Genomic DNA, 27,296 nt, shown 5'->3' with positions numbered 1-27,296 from the left:
ACATCGTGAACCGCATGATTCTATTGCCGCTCGGTGTGAATGAAGCACGGGTTGAGCTTGATCTGGGTAACAAGTTAATAGAAGATGGTCGTCTGTTTGTATGGCTGAGGATAAATCACTAGACGTCTTGCTGGATAATTTGGCACGGGACAAATCGATTAAATATTGGGAAAGCCCACTCGTCTAGAGTAATTTCTCACTTTCGTCCTGGTGACGGTGGTGTTAGCGGAGGGTGTGAGGGAGCCCTGACTGACCCCCAGTCAGTAGGTAGTTGGTGCAAATGAAAGCGCGGGATCCACCCGCTACTGCCTCAGCAGTCAATGATATGACAATTATCCAGCATTGTTGCACGTTGTTACGTCTGCTTTCGAGAATTCGTACTTAATGATCCCGTGGTCAACAGTAACTGCTTTGAAACCCCTAAAAGGAGGGGGCGTTTTAGTTGGTACAGTATTCGGGTATTCGGTGACGTACAGTGAGTACGCATAAGTTTTTGGACCCCCTTGGACCCCCTTGGACCCACTTTACTGACCGCCCAACGAATTCCGACCGCCTACTAGATACACGTAGTAAGATCTTATGCAAATGAAAACAAGAATAAGACCAAGCGAATCTTGGTAGAAGCTGCGTAGATTGCTTGGCAAAATATTGATATAAAGCAACTGTAATACCTTTCTGAGGCTATCCCTAATAGGGTGCAAGCATTTATTGAATCAAAAGGGTGGTATACGCCTTACTTGTGAAGGGCTGTAGCAGAATTGATTCAATTGTACTAGGCCAACATGCTGTTTGCAACAATCTTAAGGAGAGAAGGAAGAAGGGGTAGGAGTCGGTCGCAGTCCTTAAGAGCGTCCTCGGGTAGGATCCACTAGAACCTCGCTCGGACCCCCTTCTGCTGAGGCGGTATCCGGAAAGCCATGGCATATGTGACGGGCCAGAGCCCGGTGGTAAACCATATGCCATGGCCTTCGGATATCGTCTTGGCAGAAGGATTCTGAGCGATTCCATCGCGAGGTTCTAGAGGATTCCATGCATAAGGGATCGACACTCTTAAGGACCGCGACTACTCCTGTCCTTTCTTCTTTCTTTCCTCAAGATTGTTGTAAACAGCATGTTGGCCTAGTACAATTGAATCAATTCTGCTATAGCCCTTCACATACAACAATCTTCCTTCTACGTCGTTCAGAAGTATCATTGGTCATTGGAAAGCCCTAGGGAGTTGACCTAGGCACCTTCACCGGAATTTCATTGGTTTTACCCCTGAACCGACCGTGGTTCAGCGGTTTGTATACATTACAACGGGACCCTCGCGCAAAAGTCTAGCGCTCGAGACGCATTGGAAATCTCTAGAAGACACCCAATCTCTAGGCACATTGGAACATTAGAACGCTACCGAATCGCCACCGGTTAGCTCACGAAACACCAAGGCATCATGAACTCTCAGGATCAGCAGGCCCCACCCCCGTGAGTTCAGACGATCATGCAACAAATTGAACAACGCGCCGTCACCCAAGATGAAAGAATTCGTCAACTCGAAGATATCCTGGCACGACAGTCGGCAAACCTTCCGACCGAAGGAAACGTTACCGAGACGACCACGGAACCTACGCTAACCCCTGTTGAATCGATTTCGACTACCGTACGTAGACCTAGATCTCGACTCCCGGATCCACCACCATTTGCTGGGAACGTTAACGACTGGGGCACTTGGCGGATCACGATGGAGAATAAGCTAGCAGTCGACGGCGAAGCGATTGGGTCTAAGCAGGACCAATTTATGTATGTCTTCTCGCGCCTCGAGAAGCTCGCATGGAAGAATACTGGAACGTATGTGAAACACTCGCGAGACACTGCCGGTCCAGACGACCTGCTCGCGTATCTTGAAGGCATATATGGAGACCCGAACGCGCAATCGCGAGCCGCAAGAAGACTCCATCAGATAAAGCAGACAAACCGGCAGCCGTTTACCCGATTCCTACCGAAGCTTGAGAAGGAATTTGCAGACGCCGGAGCTATGAGCTGGCCAGACGAGGCTAGACGGCAGATCCTACTAGGCGCGTTGAACGAAGAGATGAGTGCTGCGCTAATGAATCGCGGCATTCCCGCCACCTATTCGGGGCTGGTTGGCCGGCTGCATGAAATTACGACCGATATGGATGCTTTGAATCTGAGTAAGGGTCGAACCAACAAATCACTCCGTCGCCAACAGAAGGACCCGGACGAGATGGATTGGTCCCCTACTGTCAACGCCAATCGTGTTAATCCTCGAGCGAATCGCCCCCGAAAAAGTGTCGACAAGCAGGCGAAATGGGTCGGCCACGAAGAGCTAACCCGACGTCGCGAGGAGGGCCTTTGTCTCCGTTGTGGTGGTGACGACCATCGTATCGCAGGATGTTCCTATCGACCTGCCGAGCGCCCAGGCTCTAGTCGCGTCGCAGCCGGTCAGACGAAGAAAGACCGAAAAGACACCGGTTCTTTGCCGAAACGAAGTCGAGTGAAGAAGGCGCAGCCAGCACCTGAGGATGAGGAAACGGATTTCACGGGAGAGGAGATCGAGTCCCCTTTGAGCACTGAGAGCGAGTCGGAAAACGAGTAGCTCCTGTTCTTAGTCGCGAGCAGGAGCAGAAGGGGGTCAGGAGACTATTGGAGAACGAATCACCGCCGTTTCTTCTGGATGTTAGAGTGAATGGTACTCAGTTTGCAAAAGCCCTAGTTGACCAAGGCTGCCAATCTTATGCAACTGTAACCGGTGCACTCGTTAAATCTCTCGATCTTCCGCGCATTCGAATTTGCACCCGTGTGCTTGACGGAGTAGTAGCGAATCAGGGGCGAATCACCCACGTTACATACTTCAACGCCGACATCCATGGTCACCAACAGGACCGCGTGTTTGCATATGTCATCGAGAAGCAGATAGACGAAATAATACTTGGAGACCCATGGTTGGCGGATGTCAATGGAAGATATTCGGCAAGGAAGGGGTATCTCGATATCTTCGACAAGGATGGCCGCCAAACACGCTGTTGGAATCGGCGAGACCCCTCAATCGGACCACCTGGAGTGAAGACCTTACGGGTGAACAAGGCGTCAGCGCAGTCGATTCGCCAGCTATTCGATAGCGCTCCGGAACCGGAACGACTGCAGATTGGAAAGGTCACATTGGACGACATCGACAAAGCGTTGCAACCAAAAAAGCACATCGATCCGAAGGAAAAGCTGCCAAAACATTACTGGAAATGGCTCAAAGTTTTCAGTCAACAGTTAGCCGAGAAGCTACCACCACATCGTCCAGGAATCGATCATAAGATCCCACTGAAACGCGACCGGAACGGCAACGAAGAGACACCCCCTTATGGGCCCTTGTACAGCATGAATAAGGAAGAGTTGCTATATCTACGCAAGACTTTAACTGACCTGTTGGGCAAGAATTTTATACGCGTTAGCAACTCACCCGCTGCGGCTCCAGTCCTCCTCGTACGCAAGCCAGGCGGAGGTGTGCGATTCTGCGTCGACTATCGAGGGTTGAACGAACTAAGTGTAGAGGACCGATACCCACTGCCATTAATCCGCGAAACCCTTAGGAATATGGCAAAGGCAAGACGGTTCACAAAACTCGATGTGATTGCGGCATTCCATAAGATCCGAATCGCTCCAGGCGAAGAGTGGAAGACGGCGTTTCGAACCCGATACGGTCTCTATGAGTGGAATGTTACCCCATTTGGTCTTACCGGAGCGCCAGCGACCTTTCAGCGGTTCATCAACCAAACCTTACAGCAATATCTTGACGACTTTGTATCAGCCTATGTCGATGATATCATCATTTACTCGAACGGATCACTGTCGGATCACCGCCGAAAAGTAGGCAAAGTACTGCAGAAGCTCAAGGAAGCAGGGTTGCAGTGTGATATTGGAAAGTCAGAATTCGAACAGAGCACTGTCAAATACCTTGGATTCGTCATTCGTGCAGAAGAAGGCATTCATGTGGATCCTAAGAAGGTCGAAGCTATCAGGGCATGGGAGACCCCAAAGACAATTCGCGAAGTACGGGGATTCTTGGGATTCGCTAACTTTTACCGGTCGTTTATCCCTCATTTCGCCACCTTATCGGTCCCGTTGACCAAGTTGACAAAGAAGGACGCTATATTCCAGTGGGATGAGTCATGCCAGCAGGCCTTCAACGAATTAAAGGAGCTCTTCATTAATGCACCGATCCTGGCGCACTTCGAAGAAGGCAGGGAAACGGTGCTGGAAGCGGACGCATCAGGATGGGCTACCGGGGCGGTATTGTCTCAGCGACAGGATGATAGCAGATTAGTTCCGTGCGCGTATATCTCACAGAAGTTCTCGCCAGCCGAGTCAAACTACGAGATCCACGATAAGGAGCTTTTGGCGATAATTCGCGCCTTACGGGAGTGGAGGGCTGAGTTAAAGATGGTCCCTCGATTCACTATCGTAACGGACCATAAGAACCTGCGATACTTCAATAAGGCGAGACATCTGTCTGAGCGCCAGATGCGATGGGCAGACTTAATGAGCGAATTCGACTTTACGCTACAATCTCGGCCAGGGCGACATGCATCACGCCCTGATGCACTTTCTCGGCGTAGTCAGGATATGCCACAAAGTTTCGAAGATGAAAGGCTATCGAATCGGTTCCGAAAGGTGTTCGAAAAGGTCACGATTCGAACGGGTCGTCCCCGCATGAGCGATTCTGATGATGATGCCCCACTGGACTTCGAGCGAGAGATACCATTGTTCGAAGAGGAAGAGTTCCAACGAGAATGGCAACAGGCTCGACGAATCGACACTACCTATCAAGCGCATCAAAGGCATTGAAGGACGGGGAACGGCGAGTTGCGGCCGAAACGAACACGAAAACCAGCCTTTCTGAGTGTCATCTGGACAAAGAGGCTTGCTGTGCTTTAGGCAGAGGATCTGGATTCCTGAGAGCGAGCCGCTACGCACTGGCATCATTCAGAAAATTCATGACTCCCACGTTACGGGTCATCCAGGTCGAGACGCCACCTATGCGATACTGTCTCGGCGGTTCTTCTGGCCTGGAGCGGCGAAGGATGTGAGGAGATTCTTGCGAAACTGCACAATCTGCGGCAGAAGCACGGCATGGCGTGACACGAAGCATGGGTTATTGAGGCCACTGCCGATTCCCCAGCGAATCTGGGCCGAAATCTCAATGGACTTTGTCACCGACCTTCCCCCGTCGAAAGACAATCAAGCCACGAACCTTCTAGTCATAACAGACCGATTAACGAAGGGAGTTATCTTAGTCGGTATGGTCGAGACGACGGCAGAGCGAGTAGCTGAGGCCTTCCTGACGCATTTCTACATGCACCATGGGCTCCCTCTGGCGATTACGAGTGATCGGGGTCCGCAATTTATTAGCAGGTTCTGGGAAGTCGTCTGCAAAAGTTATCGATTCGACGCCGACCCTCCACGGCTTTCCATCCGCAGACAGACGGTTCCACTGAACGCGCGAACCAGGAAGTTGAAAGAATCTTGCGGGTATTCACATCTTATGCGCAGAACGATTGGGAAGGACTGCTCCCAGTCATTGCGGTGGCGATCAATAACCGAGATGCTGCATCGATTGGAATATCACCGTTCTTCTTCACACACGGTTATCACGTCGACCCTATTGGAATTGAGGAAGCGAACTTTACCAACGGATCTAGTATTATTGGCCCTCAACGAGCGGGAGAAGCGTTCGTGAAACGCCTCCGAGATGCAACCGACTGGGCGCAGGCCGCTATTGCGACCGCGCAGGATAAGCAGGAAGAGAATGCCAATCGGTCTCGTCAGGCAGCACCGGTCTATCGAGTAGGGGATAAGGTATGGCTAAACCTTAAGAACATTCGGTCTCAGCGGTGTTCGAAGAAGCTTGACTGGTTACACGGGAGATATACCGTGCAGGAAGTGCCATCGCCACACACTGTTCGACTCGATATGCCAACTGGTGTGCACCCAGTGTTCCATGTGGACCTTATACGACCTGCAGCGTCGGACCCGTTACCCTCGCAAATCGTTGACGATTCGCAGCCTCCTCCCCTTGTAGTCGATGGTGAACTGGAGTACCAGGTCGAGGAGATATTGGACCACAGGGTGCGCAGAGTAGGAAGAGGGACCAGAGCAGAAGTCCTAGTGAAGTGGGCAGGTTATGCAGAGACTACGTGGGAACCGTTGAGCTCTGTCGAAAACTGTGAGGCGCTTGACAAGTATGAAGAACGTTTCGGCCCTATCTCACCGGCGAATCGGCGCCGAAGCGACAGGGATGAGGACCTCGTTATATCGAATGTCAAAATGAGGAGGGGGTACTGTGACGGGCAAGAGCCCGGTGGTAAACCATATGCCATGGCCTTCGGATATCGTCTTGGCAGAAGGATTCTGAGCGATTCCATCACGAGGTTCTAGAGGATTCCATGCATAAGGGATCGACACTCTTAAGGACCGCGACTACTCCTGTCCTTTCTTCTTTCTTTCCTCAAGATTGTTGTAAACAGCATGTTGGCCTAGTACAATTGAATCAATTCTGCTATAGCCCTTCACACTTATACTCTATAAGCTACGATTATACATTCGCGCCCGTTGCAGAAAATTGAAATATACCTACTTTGAATTCTTGGCTGGATTTTTACTAGATATTACAAAAGCCTGAGCCCGGCCGAAGGGCCTAACGAGCCGCGGCCTCTACAAGCTTTTGTAATGTCTAGTGTGGCCCAGACCACTCTGGCTAAAAGGAGTACTATTAACTTCCGAGTAGAATTATTGGCGTAGCCATGTGTGCTGTCACCTGTGGAAATACTCATGCGTACTCGGACGGGGCCCGACGGCCCTCGACGTATCACAGTGTTATAGAATATAAGAAATAGACCTCGATTCTCGAAGAGAATTTATGCATTTGCCGTTGTCAGCAAAATATAAGACAGATGTTTATTGCTCTCGTGGGTAACTTATTTCACGTATGATCGTGTTAAAGCGGCCCGTGTCAACCAGGGACAGCTCTCCGGCTCCGGAAACAAGGTCCAGCCAGGCCGCGATTTGGTCCGGTGTGCTCTTCTTTTAAGGGTCAAGAGAAGTTTCCGAGGACCCAGCATTTATACGATTTTAGAAAAGCAGACGGTAGAGGTTTCAAAGATTATAGTGGCCAGACATATCAAGATGAATTGAGATCTTCGGCGGTATGTTTACGGATCGATAATGCGAAATCATGAAGTTTCTGGAAGGCTTTGTTTATGGAATTAGACAATTTCATAGTGGCGAAAGGAAAGTGTGAAAGAACGAAGCCGCTCGAGAGGTGGAAATGAGAAAATCGGAAGTGAAAGCGAGTTAAGATTTATTCTCATACCAAGAAAATCCACAGCCAAAAACCATTAACGAGTAGAGAAAACTCTCACACTTTTGTCAAGATTGAGATTAATAGTCCTCTCTTCTGTCATTGTGGTCGGAAAATCAAGGTCTACCTTGAATTTTGATTTCGAGCGAAGTAAAAGTCTGAAGTGTGGGTGTATTGATTTGAAATCCTAGTCGCAGAATGGTGTCGACTGCCTCAACCATTTTTTCTCTCTGTAGATCTTCAACCTCTAGCTAGGTCTCTCTATTTCGGGAGGAACATAAAGAACACAGGTGTTCTACTATTCTTAATTAGGGCAACCTGACCGAACTGTTCTGTCCTGATGTCCAGACCCAAGAAGGTCGCCGGGTCCGAAATAGATGAAGTAGAAAATGATAGAATGTGCACCTTTTCACTCTCTCCTGCGTACTAAGCTAATAATTCCGAGGGCTGACGTAATAAATAATTTACGCATAATGAATTTTCGAGTTTGGGAGGCCAGAAAGTCGTCTTTAGTGGGAATCGAACGGAACTTGCACGCTATTCCATCGATCTGTAAATGAATTTCACTCATTTCCATCTGCTATTCCTCAACGTTATAAGACATGACGTATCATCTGTCGCACTCTTTGTAATATCTTATCAATCAATGTGAGCTTTGATGACTCCAAGCTTTCAGAGTATTGTTCCAAGACAGGGCGCGTGACGGAAACGTATGAAAGATCGCCATGGCCAAGGCGTGATCAAATTACATGGCGCTAACTGTGATTCAATCTCACCACGCGTTGTCGCTCTTTTCGCGTTTTGGGCGATAAATAAATTATGTGACGAGAAACAGAATGCAGTGTTACAGGAGAACGTGACGGTCGGTACTCGAGGGAGGGCCTTCAATCTCGGGCTGGCGCCTTTCGTGGTAGCAAAGCGGCCCACCAACCCACGACTGCAAACGTTAAGCTCACAGTTGTTAAGCTGTCAACCGGTTATAAAAGTGCATGAATGGAATTTCGAACAATTAAGATCATTAGTATCGACATATGCTCAATTATGTAGCAAGGTTCTCGCAGACCCAATCAGAATCAAAAGGCGAGTTCAGCGGTGGCGAGAGGTTTCAGGATCAAGCTCGCAAGAATCTTTCTGGCTAGTTGTGGTTTTTCGACTGATTAATCTTATCGAAAAGTTGAAAGTAGATCGAAGATCATTATCTGATATATATACGTGATGACTCAAGGCGATTCACTGTTGGATCGACCCCGCATCGCCTTAGGGTAACAACCCCAAGGGCTCCATGTGGGGCTATAGGGACTCGGTACGCGGAACCTCTGTGTATATATTGTAGGAACTAGTGGAGTATACCCGGACTCCAAGATTCAGTCTTTGAATTCAGACCCCATAGACTTGGACTCTCTGCCTGGCCAACAGGTTCTCTGACCTGCGATACAGACCCCCTAACATAAAGCCTGAGCTCGGCCTACTGGCTTAACGGGCCGCGGGCTCTATAGGCTTTCGTAATGTCTAAGTAGGATCTATAATTTTTAGTCATCATAATTTTTCTTTAAAGTTACTAATTCTTCCTGAATATACTAGATTATACTGGAAAAGATTATATACTAGAAGAGACTATAGATTAGGAAATATCGTATGAACTATAAATATATCTTCTCGATACTTATATTTTAAGTATTTAGATCTGACTGAATTTAACTGAGTTTAACTAAATCTAACTGAATTCTACTTAATCTTCCTATATAGTATCTAATTCTTTTTTTAAAAAAAAAATTAATACTCTTGTAAGATCTTAATTCTATATTTATGTACTGTATAGTGATATTGTGTTGCGGAAGCGTTCTGGGCGGTACACTAACCAACAAGACCATAAAAGATCACTAATATCCGGGGTTGCGGATACCGCTGTAAGGACAATCCCCAAAAGGGATAGCCCGAGGGAGGACTGGGTCGGATACAGGCTATATGAAGAGACGGTAAGGATTAGATGGAGGTGCGAGATGGGAAAGATATCTCAACGGTTACGGAGCAAGTCAATATAGGCATGAGTGAATAACAAGTCTGACTCTTGATTCCCTACGGACTGTCTTCCTCCGAGAATTTTCCCTTGGGGAATCTGCGAGTCCTTCGTTCAGTTGTGACGTCCTTGATTTGCGGCTGGCTGCGGCCACTACGGACCACGTGACCCATCCTGGGTGTCCTCAGGTCCAGCTTTCCAAGTCCCCGACCGAGCTTACCCGAGCACTCAATATTCAATGAGACTGCACTGATTTCTCTTCTTACTATACAACTGCCCAGAGTCTGGTATATATAGTATGGTATCGCAACTTGTTCGGCCACGCCGTAACATATTATATACTATTCTTCCTAAGTTTTAGTTAAAGCTCTTAAGTTAAAATTCATTAGTATATTCTAGTAAAGCCATTTTTACCTATATAGAATTCTAGAAAAATCAATACTAGTTTACTTTAGAATTGTGATCCCAGAGGCATGCCATGCCGTAAGGCGGCGGGGTGCGGGATCAACTGACTATATATACCGTTGCATGTGTGACGGGCCAGAGCCCGGTGGTTGACCATATGCTATGGCCTTCCGGATACCGCCTTGGTAGAAGGGGTCTGAGCGGGGTCCTACCCGAGATAGGATCGACGCTGTTGAGGACCGCGACCGACTCCTATCCTTTCTTCTTTCCTTCCTTAAGATTGTTGTAAACAGCATGTTGACCTAGTACAATTGAATCAATTCTGCTACAGCCCTTTACAGCATGCAGACAATTTGTTTGATGGTGAGGCCTGCTATACTGCCTGGGCTACGCCCTCACCAGCTGGGACCACCAACCTCAGTAGTCTAGCTTAGCTTCCTTCTTCCTCCTCTTCTCTTCTCTTAGTCAACGTCGAGTGTTTTCACCTTCCAGGGTTTTACTTCGTAAGATCCTTCAGTCAAATACAATTCGTATCGAATAGTCCGGCTTAGACCTATTGGCCTAATGGTAATACCATGTGAGCAACGGCACCGGGATTCCATATAGTCAGATGATCCCGCACCCGCATTACATTGCGGTATGCCTCTGGAATCACATTATACTTAAAAATTATAGAATATCATTAAGGACTATGAAAGATCAAAGATTATAATTTAGGACTAGGTCTTACTTAAAGTTAGGCATTTCTAGGTAAGCTCACCCCCGAGCGCAGGGGAAACCGCGAAAGGCCATTAAGTAAGTTTGTGGAGGGCTGAAGCCAAATTGATTCAGTACTGACTAGGCCAACATGCTGTTTACAAAAAGCTTGGAGAAGAGAAGGAATGGAACAAGCGGAACAGCGATAGAAGAAGCGGGCAGGCGGTGGCAGAACGGAAGTGCGGGGACGGCTATGTGGCCGGCTTTTTGTTGACCGCTCTAGCTAAAGTTTTACGCCTTACCAAATAACAAATAAGGCATGTGTATACTTCTTGTAAACTTTTGCTAAAACTGTCCAGTGCCCACTATCTAATGTTGTGGGTTTGCGGGTCCCTCGGTGGTGAGCCGCCAGAATTATCCAAAGAAAAAGAGCGTACGTTCTTTCTTAAAAAGACCAGGAATTAGCCGTTCTCTGCGGCCAAGAGACAGCCTGATACGTAGTAGGTACATAGTAGGGACTCGCTACTGGTAGCAAATAGTAAAAGCCGGTAAAAGCTAGGAGTTGAGCTCAGTCTCGGTAAGTTTTGTATCGGTCACGAGAATTACCTGTTTTCCCTATATTACCCGCTAGCTACTGATAGGAGCCGGTAAATCCATACAAGGTCGCAAGGTTTTCTCCTCCTGCCAAAACTTGGGAATTACCGGTAGAAATCATGAGATGCCAATACCATCCGGGTTCGCTGACCACGGAGGTCGCAGGGATGCACGGACCTTACCCCCGCGACCTCCTTATCGGAAATTTTCAATTAGCTATGCCTATTTCGGCCGGAATTATCGGTTCCTACCGGTAATCACCGGTAAAAGTTCTCACCGTTCAGGGTCGCAGGGTTGTGCATGCTACCATTTCATCGATAATCCCCAACCAACCGCTGTTTACAACCAACTGATAATGCTCAGTATCGAAATATCTGTGATGCATATGCCTCGAAACTTACAAGCTGTATAGACCGTTCGAATTGAAACAAATTTCTACTTTCGTTCCCATATGAAGTTCTAATCTGCTAATCATGGATTGTTTTTTGAGTCCTGTTACATACTCGGCGTGTTAAAAATGTAATGTAAGGATCTTTAAGAACTTCCTGACCACATGCCTCTTGCGGCCAGTCCAGAATCCCTTGTCCACCTTCAGAGTGAGTCAGTCTGTCAAACTTCTTGTCCGTTGACATGCCGGTCCATCATCAAATCTCAGACCCACTATACTAGAGGAGCATTTAGTAACTGCGCTCGCTCTAACACGGATGCCGACCGAGGTCAGGAGAGTCTGTAGTTTACCTAAGTGATTACCTCTACCGGTACCCAGTGGCTTAATACCTTACCTATCTTGTGTTACCTTTACTAGTCCATGTTCAATTCAGACATTTCAAGATTACTTGGGGTATATACACTTTTATCTTCGAGTGTTGGACGAAGAAATTGTGAAGTGAGCTCTCTGCCTTTGCCTGACCTAAATTTTGCAAGTGAAATTTGGCGTACAGTGTAACAGTATGTATATCTGAAATGACGTACGTTTAAAACAGCAATTGCAACCTTGCCACCAACGACAATTGGCTTTTAGCTACCGTTGAATCACAAAAATTACCCCATGATATAGGTAGAACGGAGTTAGACAAAACCGAGTATGGAGGAGCGTTCTGTGAAAATGACATGATCTGTATTTGATTCCCTCTCTTTGCTTGCTAATAGTATCTCAGCTACAGGCGGTGGTGATGGTGCCGCGGATGTGAAAGGGATGAACTCTACTCTCCCGTGTGCTAGACGAATAGGATGGCAGTACGGAAGCTGGAGGTATGAACATAAAGTTGATTATGATCCCAAAGGATGCGTATGTGGTATATTGCGCGGGATCAACTGACTATATATACGGTTGCATGCAGACTTATCGATACGAATAGTCTGGCATAGACCTTTTGGTATAATGGTATTACCATGTGAGCAACGGCATACGGGATACCGCGATTTCAAAAACGTATAACTCCCAGACACACGCGTTCCCTCTCCCAGAAACCCACTTTGTCTCCTCATCCGGATGGCCCAGGTTCCAGATTCTTCTACGGCCTGTTATACGGCGTCGTGAACTCATGCCTCAGAGAAGGGGTTCTAGCTAAGTAGCCGAAATTAGCTTAGCTAAATATCAGTGGCGTGCTGGGAAAGAAAACCTGGGGGGTTAATTTGTTTTCGGAATCAACTGTACGGAGGAACAAATTTTCAAAAATCGCTTCCTGGAGGCTGTCTCCTTGGATTAAATGTTTTGTTACTCTGGAGGGACGGCTCTTCTTCATTCCTCCACTTTCACATTTTCCCACTCAAGGAATAATTGACTAATGTTCTTGAACGAATTTCCGCGAGTCTCAGTTTCCTGTGATTCTAGGTCTAGATGTTCAAGAATATGCGATAAATCCTCTTTTGTCGCAGATGGAATTCTACCGTAGAGAACTATCTTCTGAAGTTTAACGCTCGATTTTGTTAATGCTGTCCAAATTTGAAGCATATGCTCTGCATCAACCGCAGAGAGATCGCGATCCTGTTAAAGTGGTTATGGCATGATCCCACGTAATACCTTGCAGATCATTTTAAACATACCTGGAACCACTGAAACCGATGAGGTGGGGTGGTAAAGCTATCGTAAGCGTGTAGAAAGTCCCACAATAGCCCAAACCCTCGATTCACTCCAAGGAGGTCTGAATACTTATCTTGCTGAAAGATAAGCACCTCACGCCTGTATTTATCGAAATCAAACTCGTCAATAGAGCAGATTATAAAGTTCCTAAGTAGAAGACAGCAATTTAGAGGTCGGTCAAACTTGGTAGGCCACGTGAAATCTCCTGTGATGATATCTTTCAGTCGCTGGAGTAATCGTCCACTAGAAAGGGCAGCATGATCAAATCTTTGCTCGTGATCAAAGCCGAAAAATGTTGCCAGTAATCTGCTTTCCAAGCACACTCTTGTCCTCACTAATGTACTGGACGGTCTTCCTTTGAAACTTCTGCTGTCGTGATAATCTGTTTTGCTCTGGATAGGGACTTGTCGCCAGCATGACGTGGATAGCTCGGTCCTACTCGAGACAAAACTAGGCGATGACTGAGAGGAAGTCCCAGTGGTGCGTTCATTGAGGCTAGGTGGCTCCAGAGGTAATGGTTTGTTTTTTTCTTCGTCATCTATGAACGCGAAAGCTGGGTTTTGACTCAGTTTGACCTCGGGGATTGAGGATCTACCAGCTTTCTTGATGTTCAAAGGTAATGGGGGCAATGGCTTTTCTTCATATGAAACTCCATCCATAGACCATCATTTTTGCTTTTTGCAAGGCAGGAAATTGTTGTTGGCTACAGGTGGCTCGGTGTGAGGAATAAAAACAATCCACCTTACGTGTCCATAAATGGCTCTATCAGTTTCAAAATTAGCAGAGACTGCGGACTGAAGTTTCCCGCACCCTGTCATACCTCATGAGCTTTACCGATGTTGGAATCTCAATGTACAGTACCGCCCATTATTGCCTTCTATGTCTAAAATAGAGGGATGATCTTTCAACCCCTCATCATATAATGCACTATATATGCTGGTACGAAACCTGAAGTGCAAAGCTATATATTCATGTACGGTCACTGTACAATGACATATTCAAGTGGAAAATAACACTTGATCTGCGTCCAGAAATCACCCCTTAACTCGCCATTTGGTGAAAAGTGATTCTGGAAATTGCGACTGAAGCTGTCTCTAATGGCTATTATACTTGTATTACACTGGCGGTCAAAAAAATGGGGTGTGCGCAAAGATGAAACCCCACGTGTCAATGCCAGTGTCAATACTGTCAATACCTGGCATGGAAGGTAAGGTGGGCGGACGTACGTGAGGTTGGAATCCAACCAGCTAAGGAATTCACAGAGACTTACGGTAATATATGATTACTTGGTATCGAATATATCCAGTACGCCGAGAAATCCATTGGTGAGTTAGATACTACCTTTCCGAACTAGTCATAGACTGAATAGCCAAGCTTCTTTCATCTTCTACTCTCTGGCTTCCTTGGAGCCTAGTGTTCTCTTCTTCGTTTTCAACCGTGACCCGAACCCCTTGACCCTTCGATACAAAAGCGTGTCATTCTTTTCAACCAAGAAGGCGTAAGGTGCGGATGACATTACAATGACACAATGACACGGACAGTCAATGAGGGGTTGTATTTCACCATTCGCCCAAGACTATGCGAGTCTGAGCGAAGAATATTGCAATGCTTGGAAAAGACGCCCAGTGCAATGGCTGTATATCAAGGCGTTCTGACCAAGACCGCATAAAAGACATGGAAGTGTCGACGCCACTGGCCCAGCGATGGCTTGACGGAATTGGAGAACAAGCGGTCGACAGCTTGGATGATATTAACTTTGTCTCTTGGGTGCTTAGCACTGGATATCTGAGTCTAGTCCCCTGGTTGACGATAACCATGGTCTGATTCGTGACCCAAGCCGCGACGCAGCTTCTGCACACGCTGTCGTGAAATCGGCCACATACGAGACCTCGAGGGTCTTCACAAATCACCTACCGGCCTCCTCTAGACTTTCCAGCGGACCAGCATCACCTCTTATGGCCTTAGGTTGACAATTAGTGACGTTGAAGCCTTCGCAGTCAGCTGTCGGACAGCTCTGGAAACACCACCCAACTTCAACCCCTCCCTATCAGTCAGTGTATGTTATCAGGGGTTTGTCGTCACATTGTAGAGCCATCTCTAAGTGACCCAGTCCTTAAGAAAGTGCTCGAGGCTTCGAGAATGCCATCAGAGTGGCGTAGTCATTTAATTCAGAGAACTCTTAGGAGAAGTGACTCTTAATAAAGATAATGACCATAAATCATTACATCCTCGTGTTTCTCAGAAACTTCCAAACACTCATGAGGAAATATCGTTATTAATAGAACACGGGCCGGCTACGAAGATAAATCGAGTACTGGTAATGAGTAAGACTCAACATAAATCCGAGTTGCAAGTTTGAGAAACCATAGGCAGAAACATCTAGGATGTTAAAATCTCTAGCTTTCGGAGTTGTAAACTTCGCAGATCATGACGGGAGACTCACCATGGGAACTGGAGATTCGAAGATTAATCAAAGTTGACTGGCGACTTAATCAATCCCAGACTCATGCTAACCAAGCTCTAGGGGGTCTATCATTCTGCAACCGTGCTTGGTTAAGTAGGCTATCATGTCATGAAGTCAATGTTCCTTGCTGTCCCTCTTTCGTCTATTTTTTTCCTTCTCCCGTTCCATGGGCTTTGACGCCTTCCGAAAAATACACCTGCGTTTTGAGTTGAGTCGTACCATTTAACAAGAACCGGGAAAGAAAAGCAAGGTCAATGCAAGCAGACTCAGGCAATAAATGAAGCATTCCAGTGTCTTCAGAGTACGATGACCACTTGGTTTGGCCCAAAAATTGGATTTCCCAGTCAAGCTCAGAAATTAGCTTGAAAAGCACGGAGTCCTTTTTGAACCTAGTAACGCCGACGAGAAGGATAAACGCACTTTAAACGAACTGCCATATAGAATATTTTGAATCTTCTTAATTTAATATCCATCTAGAAAGGGTCACTCATGTCGTGATTCTATACGTTACCATTGCCCGTAATTGACTATCTTTTCTGTTTCGGCGGGATGGGATAGAACTGTGATGAACTCGACGTTCATTCAATCCGTCGCTTTGTCGCGGGCATCTAAATTGACTTGCTCTGCCGAGATCTGTTTGTCCTTGCCAAGGTCATTTACACATCGGCCTCGATGACATGTATAGTGCGTTACGACTGGAAGTCCAAACTCAATACCCGCAGCATGTCATGCGTGGGCCTCGATTATGAAGAAGAGTCCATGAATGCTCCAGATACCAACCCTAAGCCACAGAGCTTGAAATGTGCCAGGAGAGCTCGCCACATTCGTGGTAATTCCATTGACCTTAGTCTCGGACGCTGTTGGTGAATGATAGCCTTTCATTGACTGTGCTGATGGTTCAAAAGGTCTATGACTTTAGATCTTTGTACACTATGGCGCAGTGCTAGTGTCAAGGAGCCGGTGTCTGGGATGTTTGTTGTATAGTGAATGGCGGAAAAACTTTGAAAGAGTCTTTCGCCCGATAGAGAACGATAAGTAGCTGCCTCGCTCGAAGTTAAGAATGTTTAATGGTCAATAATTACTTCTTCCCGCCCGTGCCCCCGAGGGTCATATATTTTGTTAAAAATCGTTCTGAGCCTTGTCTGGAGGAGAAAGTCGGCGTTAGTGGCTCTTGCACAGAGGGCCTTCTATAGTAATATAAGAACTGTTGGAATTCAGGAAGGATGGTAAGTTCCTAACGTGGAAGGCTTATGGATAAAACGCAAGCCTGGCATACCCTGACGAAAGCTAGGAAAGCCGAGTCTGATCGACACAGGTCGGATTTCTTGCCAATTGCATCAGCCACCAGCATTGCATCGCTGCATCGGTCATAGCACCGCCCTGGAATTGGAAGCGACACATCCTTATTTTCAACTACGTATCTTCGATTGTGGAATAAAGATATCGTAGTCAATACCGAATTCTAAAGGCTCCAGATTGAAATATGCTGTTAGAATAAACAGTCTCCAAAACTGTGGTTTGATTGATGCTTGATTGATAGTGGACATGGAGCACATTCCCGTGGTGAGCAGTAATAGCCCTTGGCCGGTGGACCAGCGTCGAAGTTGCATAGTCTGCTTGGCATCTTCTTGTCCGTTTGACATAATCCCCGGGGGGCAGCCCTAAGTGAAATCAGTCGGTAGTAGAGAATTCGCAGTAAATATTGGGTTCCTAAGACGCGTCGGACATATTGAGTGGCTCCAATCTACCCAGACTACGTTTCGGGTTAAACCTAAAAGAGTTGTACTCATAGTGAGTTGGTTTACCTACAGGATGTAACGGGGACTGCTTCTTTAGAACTTCTGTCAGTTGTCGAAGATGGAAGTGGAGTCTCGATTGTAGACTTTAATAAAACGAACCGTGTCGAAATACCTATCTCTGTCGGTGCACTGCCAGTGGCACAAGTGCACATCGAGCGACACGTCGCTATGGAAGTCAGTTTGTATGTATCAAGCTGCTGAGCATCCTTTCGAGCAAGTGACCAGCCGAGGGATGTCGAGAGTACGAAAACCAGCAGTTCAATTTATGAAACCACAGTGGAAAGCGGAAAGCTTCATGTGCAGTTTGTACTGCCGAAAGTTCAGGTGGATACTCATATGGGCTGTCAATGTGAATGGTTATTAGCAATCAGAAGAATATTTTGTATTTCTTCCCTTTGGAACAATCAGATAATTCACGCGTGAATATTGAGGCCTTTTACTCTTTCAGGGTACGGCTACATACGGTAGTCAGGTAGTCACCACTTGTTTATAGAATACAAAGTAAGTAATACTTGTCTAAATCTACGAACAGTCTAAGCTTCGGGGTAATGAAACATAGATATTTAATTGATCAATTATGATTAGGATCTCGACAGTTACACCTCGCGTCGTAGACCTATCTTAGTTCATGGAGAGACAACTTCGGCATCATTCACCGTCCTACATCCATTCATGGTCCAAAAGGAGGATGATTATTGAGTGACCCATTACGACTAAACTGAACAGCGGGTTACTGTGAGATATCATGGGCATTGACAGCGAAGATCCTCCATATCCTGTGCACTCGAGCTTCGATCATGATTATAGCCTTATCCGTAGTACTGAGTCCGTTTCGTGATCTTGCAGCACCAATGCAGATCTAGTAGACGCTTGAACAACCATACAGCTACAGAAATTCAGATCGTCATTCTCATTATTGATTTTAAAGTGAATGGAATGATAGCGTAGCGAAGCCCTTTGTTTTTCCCGAGAGCTGCGTAGAATTTTCGATGAATACGAACATCCAGACTTGACAGTATTGTAGCTGACCGGGCCGATACAGTAGTCTTCGAATCCAATTGGATCATGTCTTATCTGAACCAGTCTCATATAGTCATTAGTTACTATCAAGCTTTGGATCCTTTCCCTATGAGGCGCCACGTGCCAGCTAATAGGTTGGCTCACTGGCTTCCTAAAGTACGCCTCGCAGACTCAGCTGTGGAGCCGAGCATACATTTCAGGAGGTGTGCTAGTAATCGATAGCGGGTAGCCGGAGGTGTCATTAGCAGGCGAACCTGGTAGCTCGTGAACTTTGTGAATTTGCGTTTTCAATGAGGTGGCAACTGGCGTGCTGTCAATCTCCACAACGCCTGTTTTACCGCGCAATACACACCGCACTCTAGGGCGTGTTTGTCGCAGACAGCACCAAACTACCGTACCGATCATAAGAACAGCACTAGGGACGATCAGCCCCACGGCAAGAGGGACCACCCACGATTTTGCGGGTGAGTAGAGCGGCACCGATGTGGCCATGCCTTCTGCATACGGATACCACGTCGGTATCGGTTTCGTGTACTTGGTGTTCAATATTGACACTAGCTCTGGGTCGGCCTTGAGTATCGGTGCGCTTGCCGTTGCGTTTCCCGTGTTTCTATGTTGTGGTGAATACACAAAGCCATTATCTGTATCTATTGCTTGAGTACTCACGATCCTCCAATTTGGCGGATAATCGGATCAGGGACGAGATAATCCTCGTTAATGTACGGCGAATATGACGAGTTGAAAGCCAGAGTGTTCAAGTCAAAGATTCGTACGAAACCATCCTGAAGGCAGAGCGACGGATCTTTGTAGAGACCACCAACTATCAGCATGCGGTCGGGTAATATGCGAAAGCACTGATGGCCACTCCGGCCGTATTGTGGTCGGCCTGTGTAAGCCTTCGTCCACACGAAGGATGGTAAGGAAAGAATGTAAACATCATCGTAAGGAGTGGACAATGCATCCTGTCCGTCGTAACCGCCGTAGATGTATATATTGTGGGAGCTTCCATCTGAGGCCGAAGCAACGACCGCGCAAAACGCAGCGTAGGCCTTGGATGGAATATCTCCAGTCGTCCCTTGAAGAAACCTTTCATCCAGCTCTATGTCAGCACGAGACTATCTTGTAGATAAAAAGAAAGGAACACCTACCATTTTTCCCGTGCGATATCGTATATCGAAATTTGTCGCATGAACTCCGGGTCGCGCTCCTTCTGAGTCGTATTAGCAAAATAATGTTGCTGCTAGGAATAAATGTGCATCAATCTAAGGGCGTCTACAAACATTTTGTTTCGCCTGAGACACAGAGAGGCCTGTAGGGAAAATGTTTTGCGGATTAAGGACCCCTCCGATCACGGCCAGAATTCCGCGCTCGGAAACCGGTATCCATACCATCTGGGAATCAGCTCGGCTGACGACGGATGTTGGCAACGAAAAATTCTTCCAGACCTTTTGGTCACCGGATATCCCCATGTTGACCATGATCAAAGTCGTAGCTGCTGTATCTGCCGAGCCATCGTCGGAGGAGATCTGACCCCAGTCTTTGCCTCTCATTCCACCGAAGTAAAATGCAAGGCTTTCACTTGGCACGGAGACCTGGCTGCCGCTCGTCACAGATTCACTAATGGTACTCGGCAGAGTGGAATTGAAGAAGTACCCCGTATTCAGCTCTGACGGATGAGTCGCGGATCTATATCCAAGAAGATTGGCGGAATTGGAGCTCTTAGTGTCGGTTTCCCTGGTCACGCCGCTATCGTCCAGAGCTACAGAGTTAATATATGCCGTAATTACAGTGATAATAATAGACTAACCCGTAAAGAAGTATTTCTTCATCACTGCCAAACATGGCACCGCTTCGAAAGTTTTGATATTGGATTCGTGACCTCGGCTTTGCCGAGAATAGTGCAGTCACATTCGTTGTTTGGGTATCGAATGGCGTGCTCAGAGGGAAGCTCAAAAACGGGCTGTTCTTGTTTTCTAGTGGCTTCATTAGACATATCTGACAGAGCCCTCCAGAAACGCCTACCATTATTTTCAGGAATACCGAGCGAACCGTCCGAGTATCCGCTGGGAAGAATTAGTAGTGCTCAAAAAACGAATGAGGTACCTACTTCTGCCACCAAAGCGAGCCACCGTTGAACACGATACTCTGCTGAAATTGTATTGCTTGGAACACTTAGCCTTTCTCACAATTGATCATCAAGAAACGGATTTCGTATCACACCGCGATACTGATTCCAATTACACATGGTTGTATTCACTTGTGTCTTCCAAGTTTGCGCATGAATTTCATTGACAAGGGAGAGTATGCACGCAAGTTGCGTATAAACCTGGAATATCGTGCGCATTCTGGGCTTGATATACGCAAACGAGGGTGAATCCGTCAAAAAGGCCGTGAGCGGGGAAGATGTATCTCTATATAAAGTCACGCTTGACTCAGCATTGGTCACAACTCACAACTTTGGTCATCACGATGCTAGATTGACATTACTGAGTGTCATTTCACTTAATAAAACCCACGCCCAATCAGCGAGTTTGTCGCGAAAGGTTCACTACCAACGATGCTGATACAAACTACTCTGATTGTGTGCCATTGATACCTCCGTACGTCACCCGAATAACTACCGCCCAATCCATTATTTTCTAAGTATTCCCTGCACCTACGATCAGCCGGTCATTCGGTGAGAGTTGTGGGTAAAGAAGTTGAAGTATCCAGTAATTCACGATCGTGGACAAGCGTCGGGAAATGAGATTAAATCCTATATGATCTAATGATATTGCAAAATCACTCGTGCACTTGGTAGGCGGACTGCGGACTTGATAGCCATGCGAAGCCGTAGCCACCCGCAGCCTGGTATATTCTAACTAGTCTTTTGGCTGTTTGGTTAAGAGACTCGGCTATTCCCATAGCAGCAAAGTAAAAAGACATCAGAATTATGACGGTCGAGCCCGCTTTTTCGCGGCATAATTCATTCAGATTTGGAAGTTTCCTCATACATAGAAAACATGGCTAGAACAGCGCAATTTGTCATTTCTCAAGCGGAGAAAGTAGAGCAGCGCTTGAGGTACATAACGTTACTTGAGTCGTATGCTAATTGTTGTACGCCAGTTAGGAAAAGCTGCAGAAGGACTCATAAACTTTCTATCAAAACTTGTCGGCGTGGTATCAAGGATCTCAAAAGCTGGAGAGGAGAAAGAAAAAGAAGAAGCTACAGTAACATCCTAAGTTTTGAGGTGGTGCGCGTGGTGCGCGTGGCACACGTGGCAGGCGTTGTCACGTCCTGTCCTCCCATGTCCTGTCCTTCCTCTCATCCTGAGATTGTCTGGTCCCACCATGTTCGCAACACTAATTTCCAGTGACCAGCCCACCTTGCTGGCGTTGTCTTTCAAACTACCTTCATTGTGAGCAGTTACTGTGAAGGGCTGTAGCAGAAATGATTCAATTGTACTAGGCCAACATGCTGTGTGTAACAATCTTGAGGAAAGAAAGAAGAAGAGACTGGGGTCGGTCGCGGTCCTTAAGAGTGTCGATCCCATTTCGGATAGAATCGCTCAGAATCCTTCTGCCAAGACGATATCCGAAGGCCATGGCACATGGTTTACCACCGGGCTCTGGCCCGTCACAGGTACGATGCGACACAGTTGCGGTAGGACCCAGGTCCAGATAATTAAACCGAAAGTTTCTCTTGGACTTAGAAAGAAGAGCAGCACGTGACTAGATAAAAGTGAAAATTCGGACGTGTTTCCCAAGGAACAGATCTCTTACACGAACGTAATATCTATTTTCACGCATCTCACTACGAAAATGGTGCAGGAGTTTCAGGAGCGAGCGAACATCAAATGATCCGCGAGCTTAGAGCTCGCGGGGCTCCGAGCTAATGTTAAGACTTGAGAGATTAAAGCCCGCGCTCGTGAAATTTCGACTGGCGGGCGGAGCGGGCTAACTCGCGGGCTTTGGCAAGGTCGAGTGTTTTCACCTTCTAGGGTTTTCCTTCGTAAGATCCTCAGTCAAATAATCCGCAACCGCGGATATTAGTGATCTTCGATGGTCTTGGTTAGTGTCCGCCCAGAACGCTTCCGTAACACAGCGGTATATACATTGACCTTGCTAGAGCTCGCAGTTTATAGGCGGGCTAGCCCGCCCCGCCCGCCGGTCGAAATTTCACGAGCGCGGGCTTTAATCTCTAAATATTAACTCGCGAGCTATACGAGAAACCGCGAGCTTTACTGTTTGCATGGCATGTGATTCTGCCACTCACTACAGTCCATAGCTTAGGTAGAATCTCCCCCCCCTCAGCAATCTCACTCCTCATCCCTCTCACACGTCGATACTGCTGCCCCTACCGTAGCCGTATCTCATCATTCACGCTAGGTAAAACGAATACCACATGACCTAGATCTCGCGAAGATTTTTAGGAAAACTATAACGTAGTTCCCGGATGACCGGGTCACCCCGCTGAGCGGGCCACCCAAAAACACATAGTAAATGCGATACATTACCACCTCATATCGCAACAACTACATCTATTTGAAATAAGATAAATTGGGACCTTAATCCAAGTAGTGTCTCTAATCTGCTGCCGCAGTATCAGAAACCAATAACAGTATTAACGAAAAAATATATATTCTGTCCCTGATTGTCACGGCGCAAGTCATACGTGATGACTCAAGGCGATTCACTGTTGGATCGACCCCGCCTTACCTTAGGGTAACAACCCCAAGGGCTCCGTGTGGGGCCATAGGGACTGGGTACGCGGAACCTCTATGTATATATTGTGGGAACTAGTGGAGTCTACCCGGACTCCAAGATTCAGTTTTTGATTACAGACTCCTTAACACTGATGTAAATATTACGTCGTATTTTATGGTAAAGCATCAAAATCACCATCTAAATTCCTTCAAATTGAGGTATATCATTTTCACAAGTCAAGAAAAGTCTATATCCTATTATTCGATTCAAAAAAATTGATGGTTGTTGAGATATTGGAGTAGGAAGTTATGGCATCTACTGTGACGGGCCAGAGCCCGGTGGTAAACCATGTGCCATGGCCTTCGGATATCGTCTTGGCAGAAGGATTCTGAGCGATTCTATCACGAGGTTCTAGAGGATTCTTATTTGACTGCAGGATCCTACAGTCAAATAGGTTATGAGCCCCGTCTAGCGTGCCAGTGAGGTTATTCACACCAACCTTGCTGTCCTGCAAGCGCTGCGGCTTAAAACTCACCTCGCGACACCAGCAACACTATCAAAAACTCTTCGTCGACCTTACTCGACTCGCACAGCTCCGCGCTGATTTTTCACGGCTCCGCGCCGATTCTTAGGCTCTGGGCCAACCCCCTCTGCAGCTCCGAGCTGCTTCGATAGCTTCGAAAACCTCGTTAAAGGTTGAAGCTTTTCACACACAACACATACAATTAAGATGGAGAAGATTCAGGATTGTGTCCCTAGACTAAAGGGCGATTTTAACTTCGATATCTGGATGACGGAGTTCGAGAGATTCCTTAATTACAAGGATCTCGATTATTGGCCCGTTATCACCGGTTTCTACCATCCGCCTATTGATACTCCTCTAGACCTCCCTCGTCAGTCCGAAGTACGCAATATCTTGGCTGATAAACAAGGTGTTGATCCTCAAAACATCACCGATGCGGAAGTTCGGGTTTGAATGCAGACCGACATCCTCGAAAAGAATGAGGAATTAACAGTCTATCGAAAGACTGATTCAGCATGTCTGCACTTCCTATCTGCGTCTCTTGACGATTCCATCAAAATATTTATTCGACAATACAAATCTTCGCCACAGGCCTTCAAAGCTCTTTGCTCAACTTTCGGTCAAGTGAGCGTCCAATCCCTCCAACAGAAATACAGCGAATGGGCGACTTGTCACTTCCGTCAGGGGGGTAACTCCAGTACCTTCGTCACGAAGTGGCAGAAGACCTTCCAAGAGCTACAGGAAGCAATCAAGACACCTATTCCACAGGCGATTCAGTACGGCCAGTTTATTGAAGCTATTCGCGCACACCCATCTACTGAGCCACTAGTTACACGCCACAAACCGGACATAGAGAGTCCTCGCTTGATGCAAGATACGTTTGCAGAATTCCTTTCCTTCGAGTCATCAAGACGCCACTATTCAGCTATGGCTACGAATATCAAGTCAAATGAGAAGTCTAAGAAAAACGGCAAAAAGGATGGTAACAAGGACTCGAAAGATTCAAGCTCGGATCCAAATCTGAAATGGTGTCACTTCCACAAAACTAACGGCAAACATGGCACTCAAGATTGCTTTCAGAATCCTAAGGGCAAGAATTACAAGGGACCCAAGGACCAGAACAAGTCTGGTGGTGCCGCAGCTGCCACAACCTCCTCCTCATCGTCTAAGGACAAATCAGGAATTACCAGCTGCATCGGCTGTATCCTTTAACGCCGACCAATTTTTCACAAGCGCGGCGTCTGCATACGTAACTCCTCAGCTCTCAGTAGCGAGCGTTGACGCTGATGATTACCAACATGTTTGGATGCTTGACTCCGGCGCAAGTGATCATATGACACCGTTCAAAGCTGCCTTCGTCACGTATTCAACATGCCGCATTCGCGTCTCATTGCCAGATGGTCGCGATGTTGTGACGGAGGGATACGGCGATATCAGCCTCAAGCTTCGCAACTCTGAAACGTTCAAGGTAACCAAGATTTTGCTTAGAAAGGTGTGGTATATCCCATCCTTCGCGCATAACTTGATCTCTACAGCCAAGCCTGCAGATGATAACGATGTTTTCTCAACTTCTGGCAAATCTTGTGGCTCTTTGCGCAATAAGGATGATGCGATTATTGCATTCGCAGAACGCCAACGTGGCCAATATTGGCTCACAGCCTGCGATAGCGAGGAGCAGCTTTCAAAACTTTATGCCGCATCCGCTGCATCCTCTAAAACCACGCTCTCTTACGTTCACGCAGATGCAGTCACCAAAGAACCGAAACCTATCTATATGGATCTCGCGCATCGCCGTGCTTGTAATACAGGTGAACAAAAAGTGGCTAAAATACCATCAGTTTCAGATGGTATCAGCTTCATCAAGGGACTAGAATCAAACGTCCCTGCCCGCCTTGTATCCAAGGAAAAGGCCATGCACTCCATACAACAAGGATAATCCTATCAAGACTCGACCTGGCGATCGATTACACATCGATATTTGGGGTCCAATCTCCTATGCAGCTCTCGGTGGTTATCGTTATTTTGTGACCGTCACTGATGATGCTTCTCGCTTCTGTTAGGTCTTCCTGCTCAAATCGAAGGATAAGATCGTTGATCGAGTCAAAGAGACTATCACCTACCTTAAGACTCAATTCAATTACACGGTCAAATCTATTGTGGGTGATAATGCTGGCGAACACGTTAGTATTGCAGATCATTATAAGATCTCCGGCATCACTTAGGATCCAGTGCCACCATACACTAAACAGCAGAATGGTCTTGCAGAGGTAAAGAATCGTTAGCTTATTGAGCCGTTGGTGGCTATCCTGACTGAAAATCAGTTGCCGAAACATCTCTGGGGTGAGCTACTCCTTGGAGTCAACTTCACCATGAATCGACTCTGGCATTCAAAGATTGGCATGACTCCCTATGAAATGTTCTATGGGAAGCGACCTAATGTATCTGGTCTGCGTGCTCTAGGCTGTCAAGCTTGGTATTTTATTCCAAAGGAGCTTCGCCATTCAAAGCTATCGCCTCAAATGGCGGAATCTCGCCTGGTTGGCTACTCTCAAGTTGGTGGTTATCGCTTGTATGATATTCACTCTCGCAAGATCGTTGTATCAAGGAATATGGTTTTCAACGAGATTTCGCTTGACGAACTACCCAAGCCGGTCTACGACCTCGATGCTCCTTCTCAGCAGCCTGGTGCTACACCTATTGATCACAGGCGCTACGTGCCTACGGATTTTTTGGATACAGAGATTTCTATTCAACAGGATACACAACCTACTCAGCATACGCGTCCTCAGCCTATCATTCCAACTCCGTTTATCACTCAGAGTGATCTGCCGCCGTCAGAACGAGCGAAGCTTCCTCAATTAACCTCGATTGCAAGGAAACGCCAGCGAGAAGCGATCCTTGCGCTTGGGCAAGATGAGAATTCTTCAGGCCCGTCCGAAGCCTTTCCAGGCTCCAGTGAGGCCTTCTCAGACCCGAAGAGGATATTGAGGCGGGTGAGGATGGCTGCATCATCGACGTCAACCGTCAAGTTCTGGAGGAGTCTTCTCCTCCAACGAGACGATCAAAACGCATCAAGAAGGCGTCTCGAGCTGCGCTTGAATCTCAGCAATATCTTGCAGGTTTCGCAGCCGCTGCTCAAACTGCAGACGACGGCGCGGACGCTCTTTACTGCCAAAAAAGGGTAGAGGGATCTAATGCGGATTTACCATCTGCGTCCTCAAGACTCGATGTGAGCGCCTTCCTTGCTACATTGAAACATGACTCCTCACCGCTTATCAGTGCAGTTGAATCTATCGCAAAGAATACAACTGAACCGGCATCTTACAAAGAAGCCATGGCATGTCCTGTCAAGGAAAAATGGCAAATTGCAGTGGACAAGGAGCTTGAGAAGCATTTGAAAAACGGCACCTGGAAAGTTGTGAAGCGCCCCAAGAACAAAAGGCCTATTACGATTCGATGGGTATTCAAGTTCAAACATGATAGCACTTACAAAGCTCGCCTTGTTGCAAAAGGTTTCAAACAACGGCAGGGAATCGATTACCTTGATGTCTACGCATCAACTGCCAAAGCAACAAGCTTTCAGTTGTTTATAGCTATCACTACAGCTCTTGGATGGTAATATCATTCGATTGATTTTGTGTCTGCTTTCCTGAACGCTGAG

The 27,296-nt window shown here is 46.9% G+C and overlaps 4 protein-coding genes across 4 annotated transcripts; 3 read left to right on the top strand and 1 right to left on the bottom strand.

The window, feature by feature from the left end:
• Positions 1-1,480: 1,480 nt before the first annotated feature.
• N7539_008712 (retrotransposon gag protein) lies at positions 1,481-2,498 on the top strand (the record flags this gene model as incomplete). The annotated part of the gene is made up of 2 exons (XM_056938307.1): positions 1,481-2,311; positions 2,391-2,498. The coding sequence occupies 2 exons, from the start codon at positions 1,481-1,483 to the stop codon at positions 2,496-2,498; spliced, it is 939 nt and encodes a 312-aa protein (XP_056786689.1).
• Positions 2,499-14,240: 11,742 nt separating this feature from the next.
• N7539_008711 (uncharacterized protein) lies at positions 14,241-14,645 on the top strand (the record flags this gene model as incomplete). The annotated part of the gene is made up of 2 exons (XM_056938306.1): positions 14,241-14,350; positions 14,504-14,645. 2 exons carry the CDS (start codon positions 14,241-14,243, stop codon positions 14,643-14,645), a joined length of 252 nt encoding a protein of 83 aa, XP_056786688.1.
• A 3,952-nt stretch (positions 14,646-18,597) lies between these two features.
• Positions 18,598-20,770, bottom strand: N7539_008710 (Kelch repeat-containing protein; the record flags this gene model as incomplete). The annotated part of the gene is made up of 9 exons (XM_056938305.1): positions 18,598-18,755; positions 18,825-19,036; positions 19,093-19,512; positions 19,575-19,636; positions 19,707-20,172; positions 20,234-20,399; positions 20,449-20,489; positions 20,534-20,588; positions 20,647-20,770. 9 exons carry the CDS (start codon positions 20,768-20,770, stop codon positions 18,598-18,600), a joined length of 1,704 nt encoding a protein of 567 aa, XP_056786687.1.
• A 3,072-nt stretch (positions 20,771-23,842) lies between these two features.
• On the top strand, positions 23,843-24,088 carry N7539_008709 (uncharacterized protein; the record flags this gene model as incomplete). Its single annotated transcript, XM_056938304.1, has 1 exon — positions 23,843-24,088. One exon carries the CDS (start codon positions 23,843-23,845, stop codon positions 24,086-24,088), a length of 246 nt encoding a protein of 81 aa, XP_056786686.1.
• Positions 24,089-27,296: the final 3,208 nt, after the last annotated feature.

Source organism: Penicillium diatomitis (genome assembly GCF_028827545.1).
Source record: "Penicillium diatomitis strain IBT 30728 chromosome Unknown utg000013l_segment0_segment0, whole genome shotgun sequence".
In the NCBI taxonomy this organism is placed as follows: domain Eukaryota; kingdom Fungi; phylum Ascomycota; class Eurotiomycetes; order Eurotiales; family Aspergillaceae; genus Penicillium; species Penicillium diatomitis.
The sequence above is the reverse complement of the archived record's forward strand: the minus strand, read 5'-3'. Positions and strand labels throughout refer to the sequence as shown.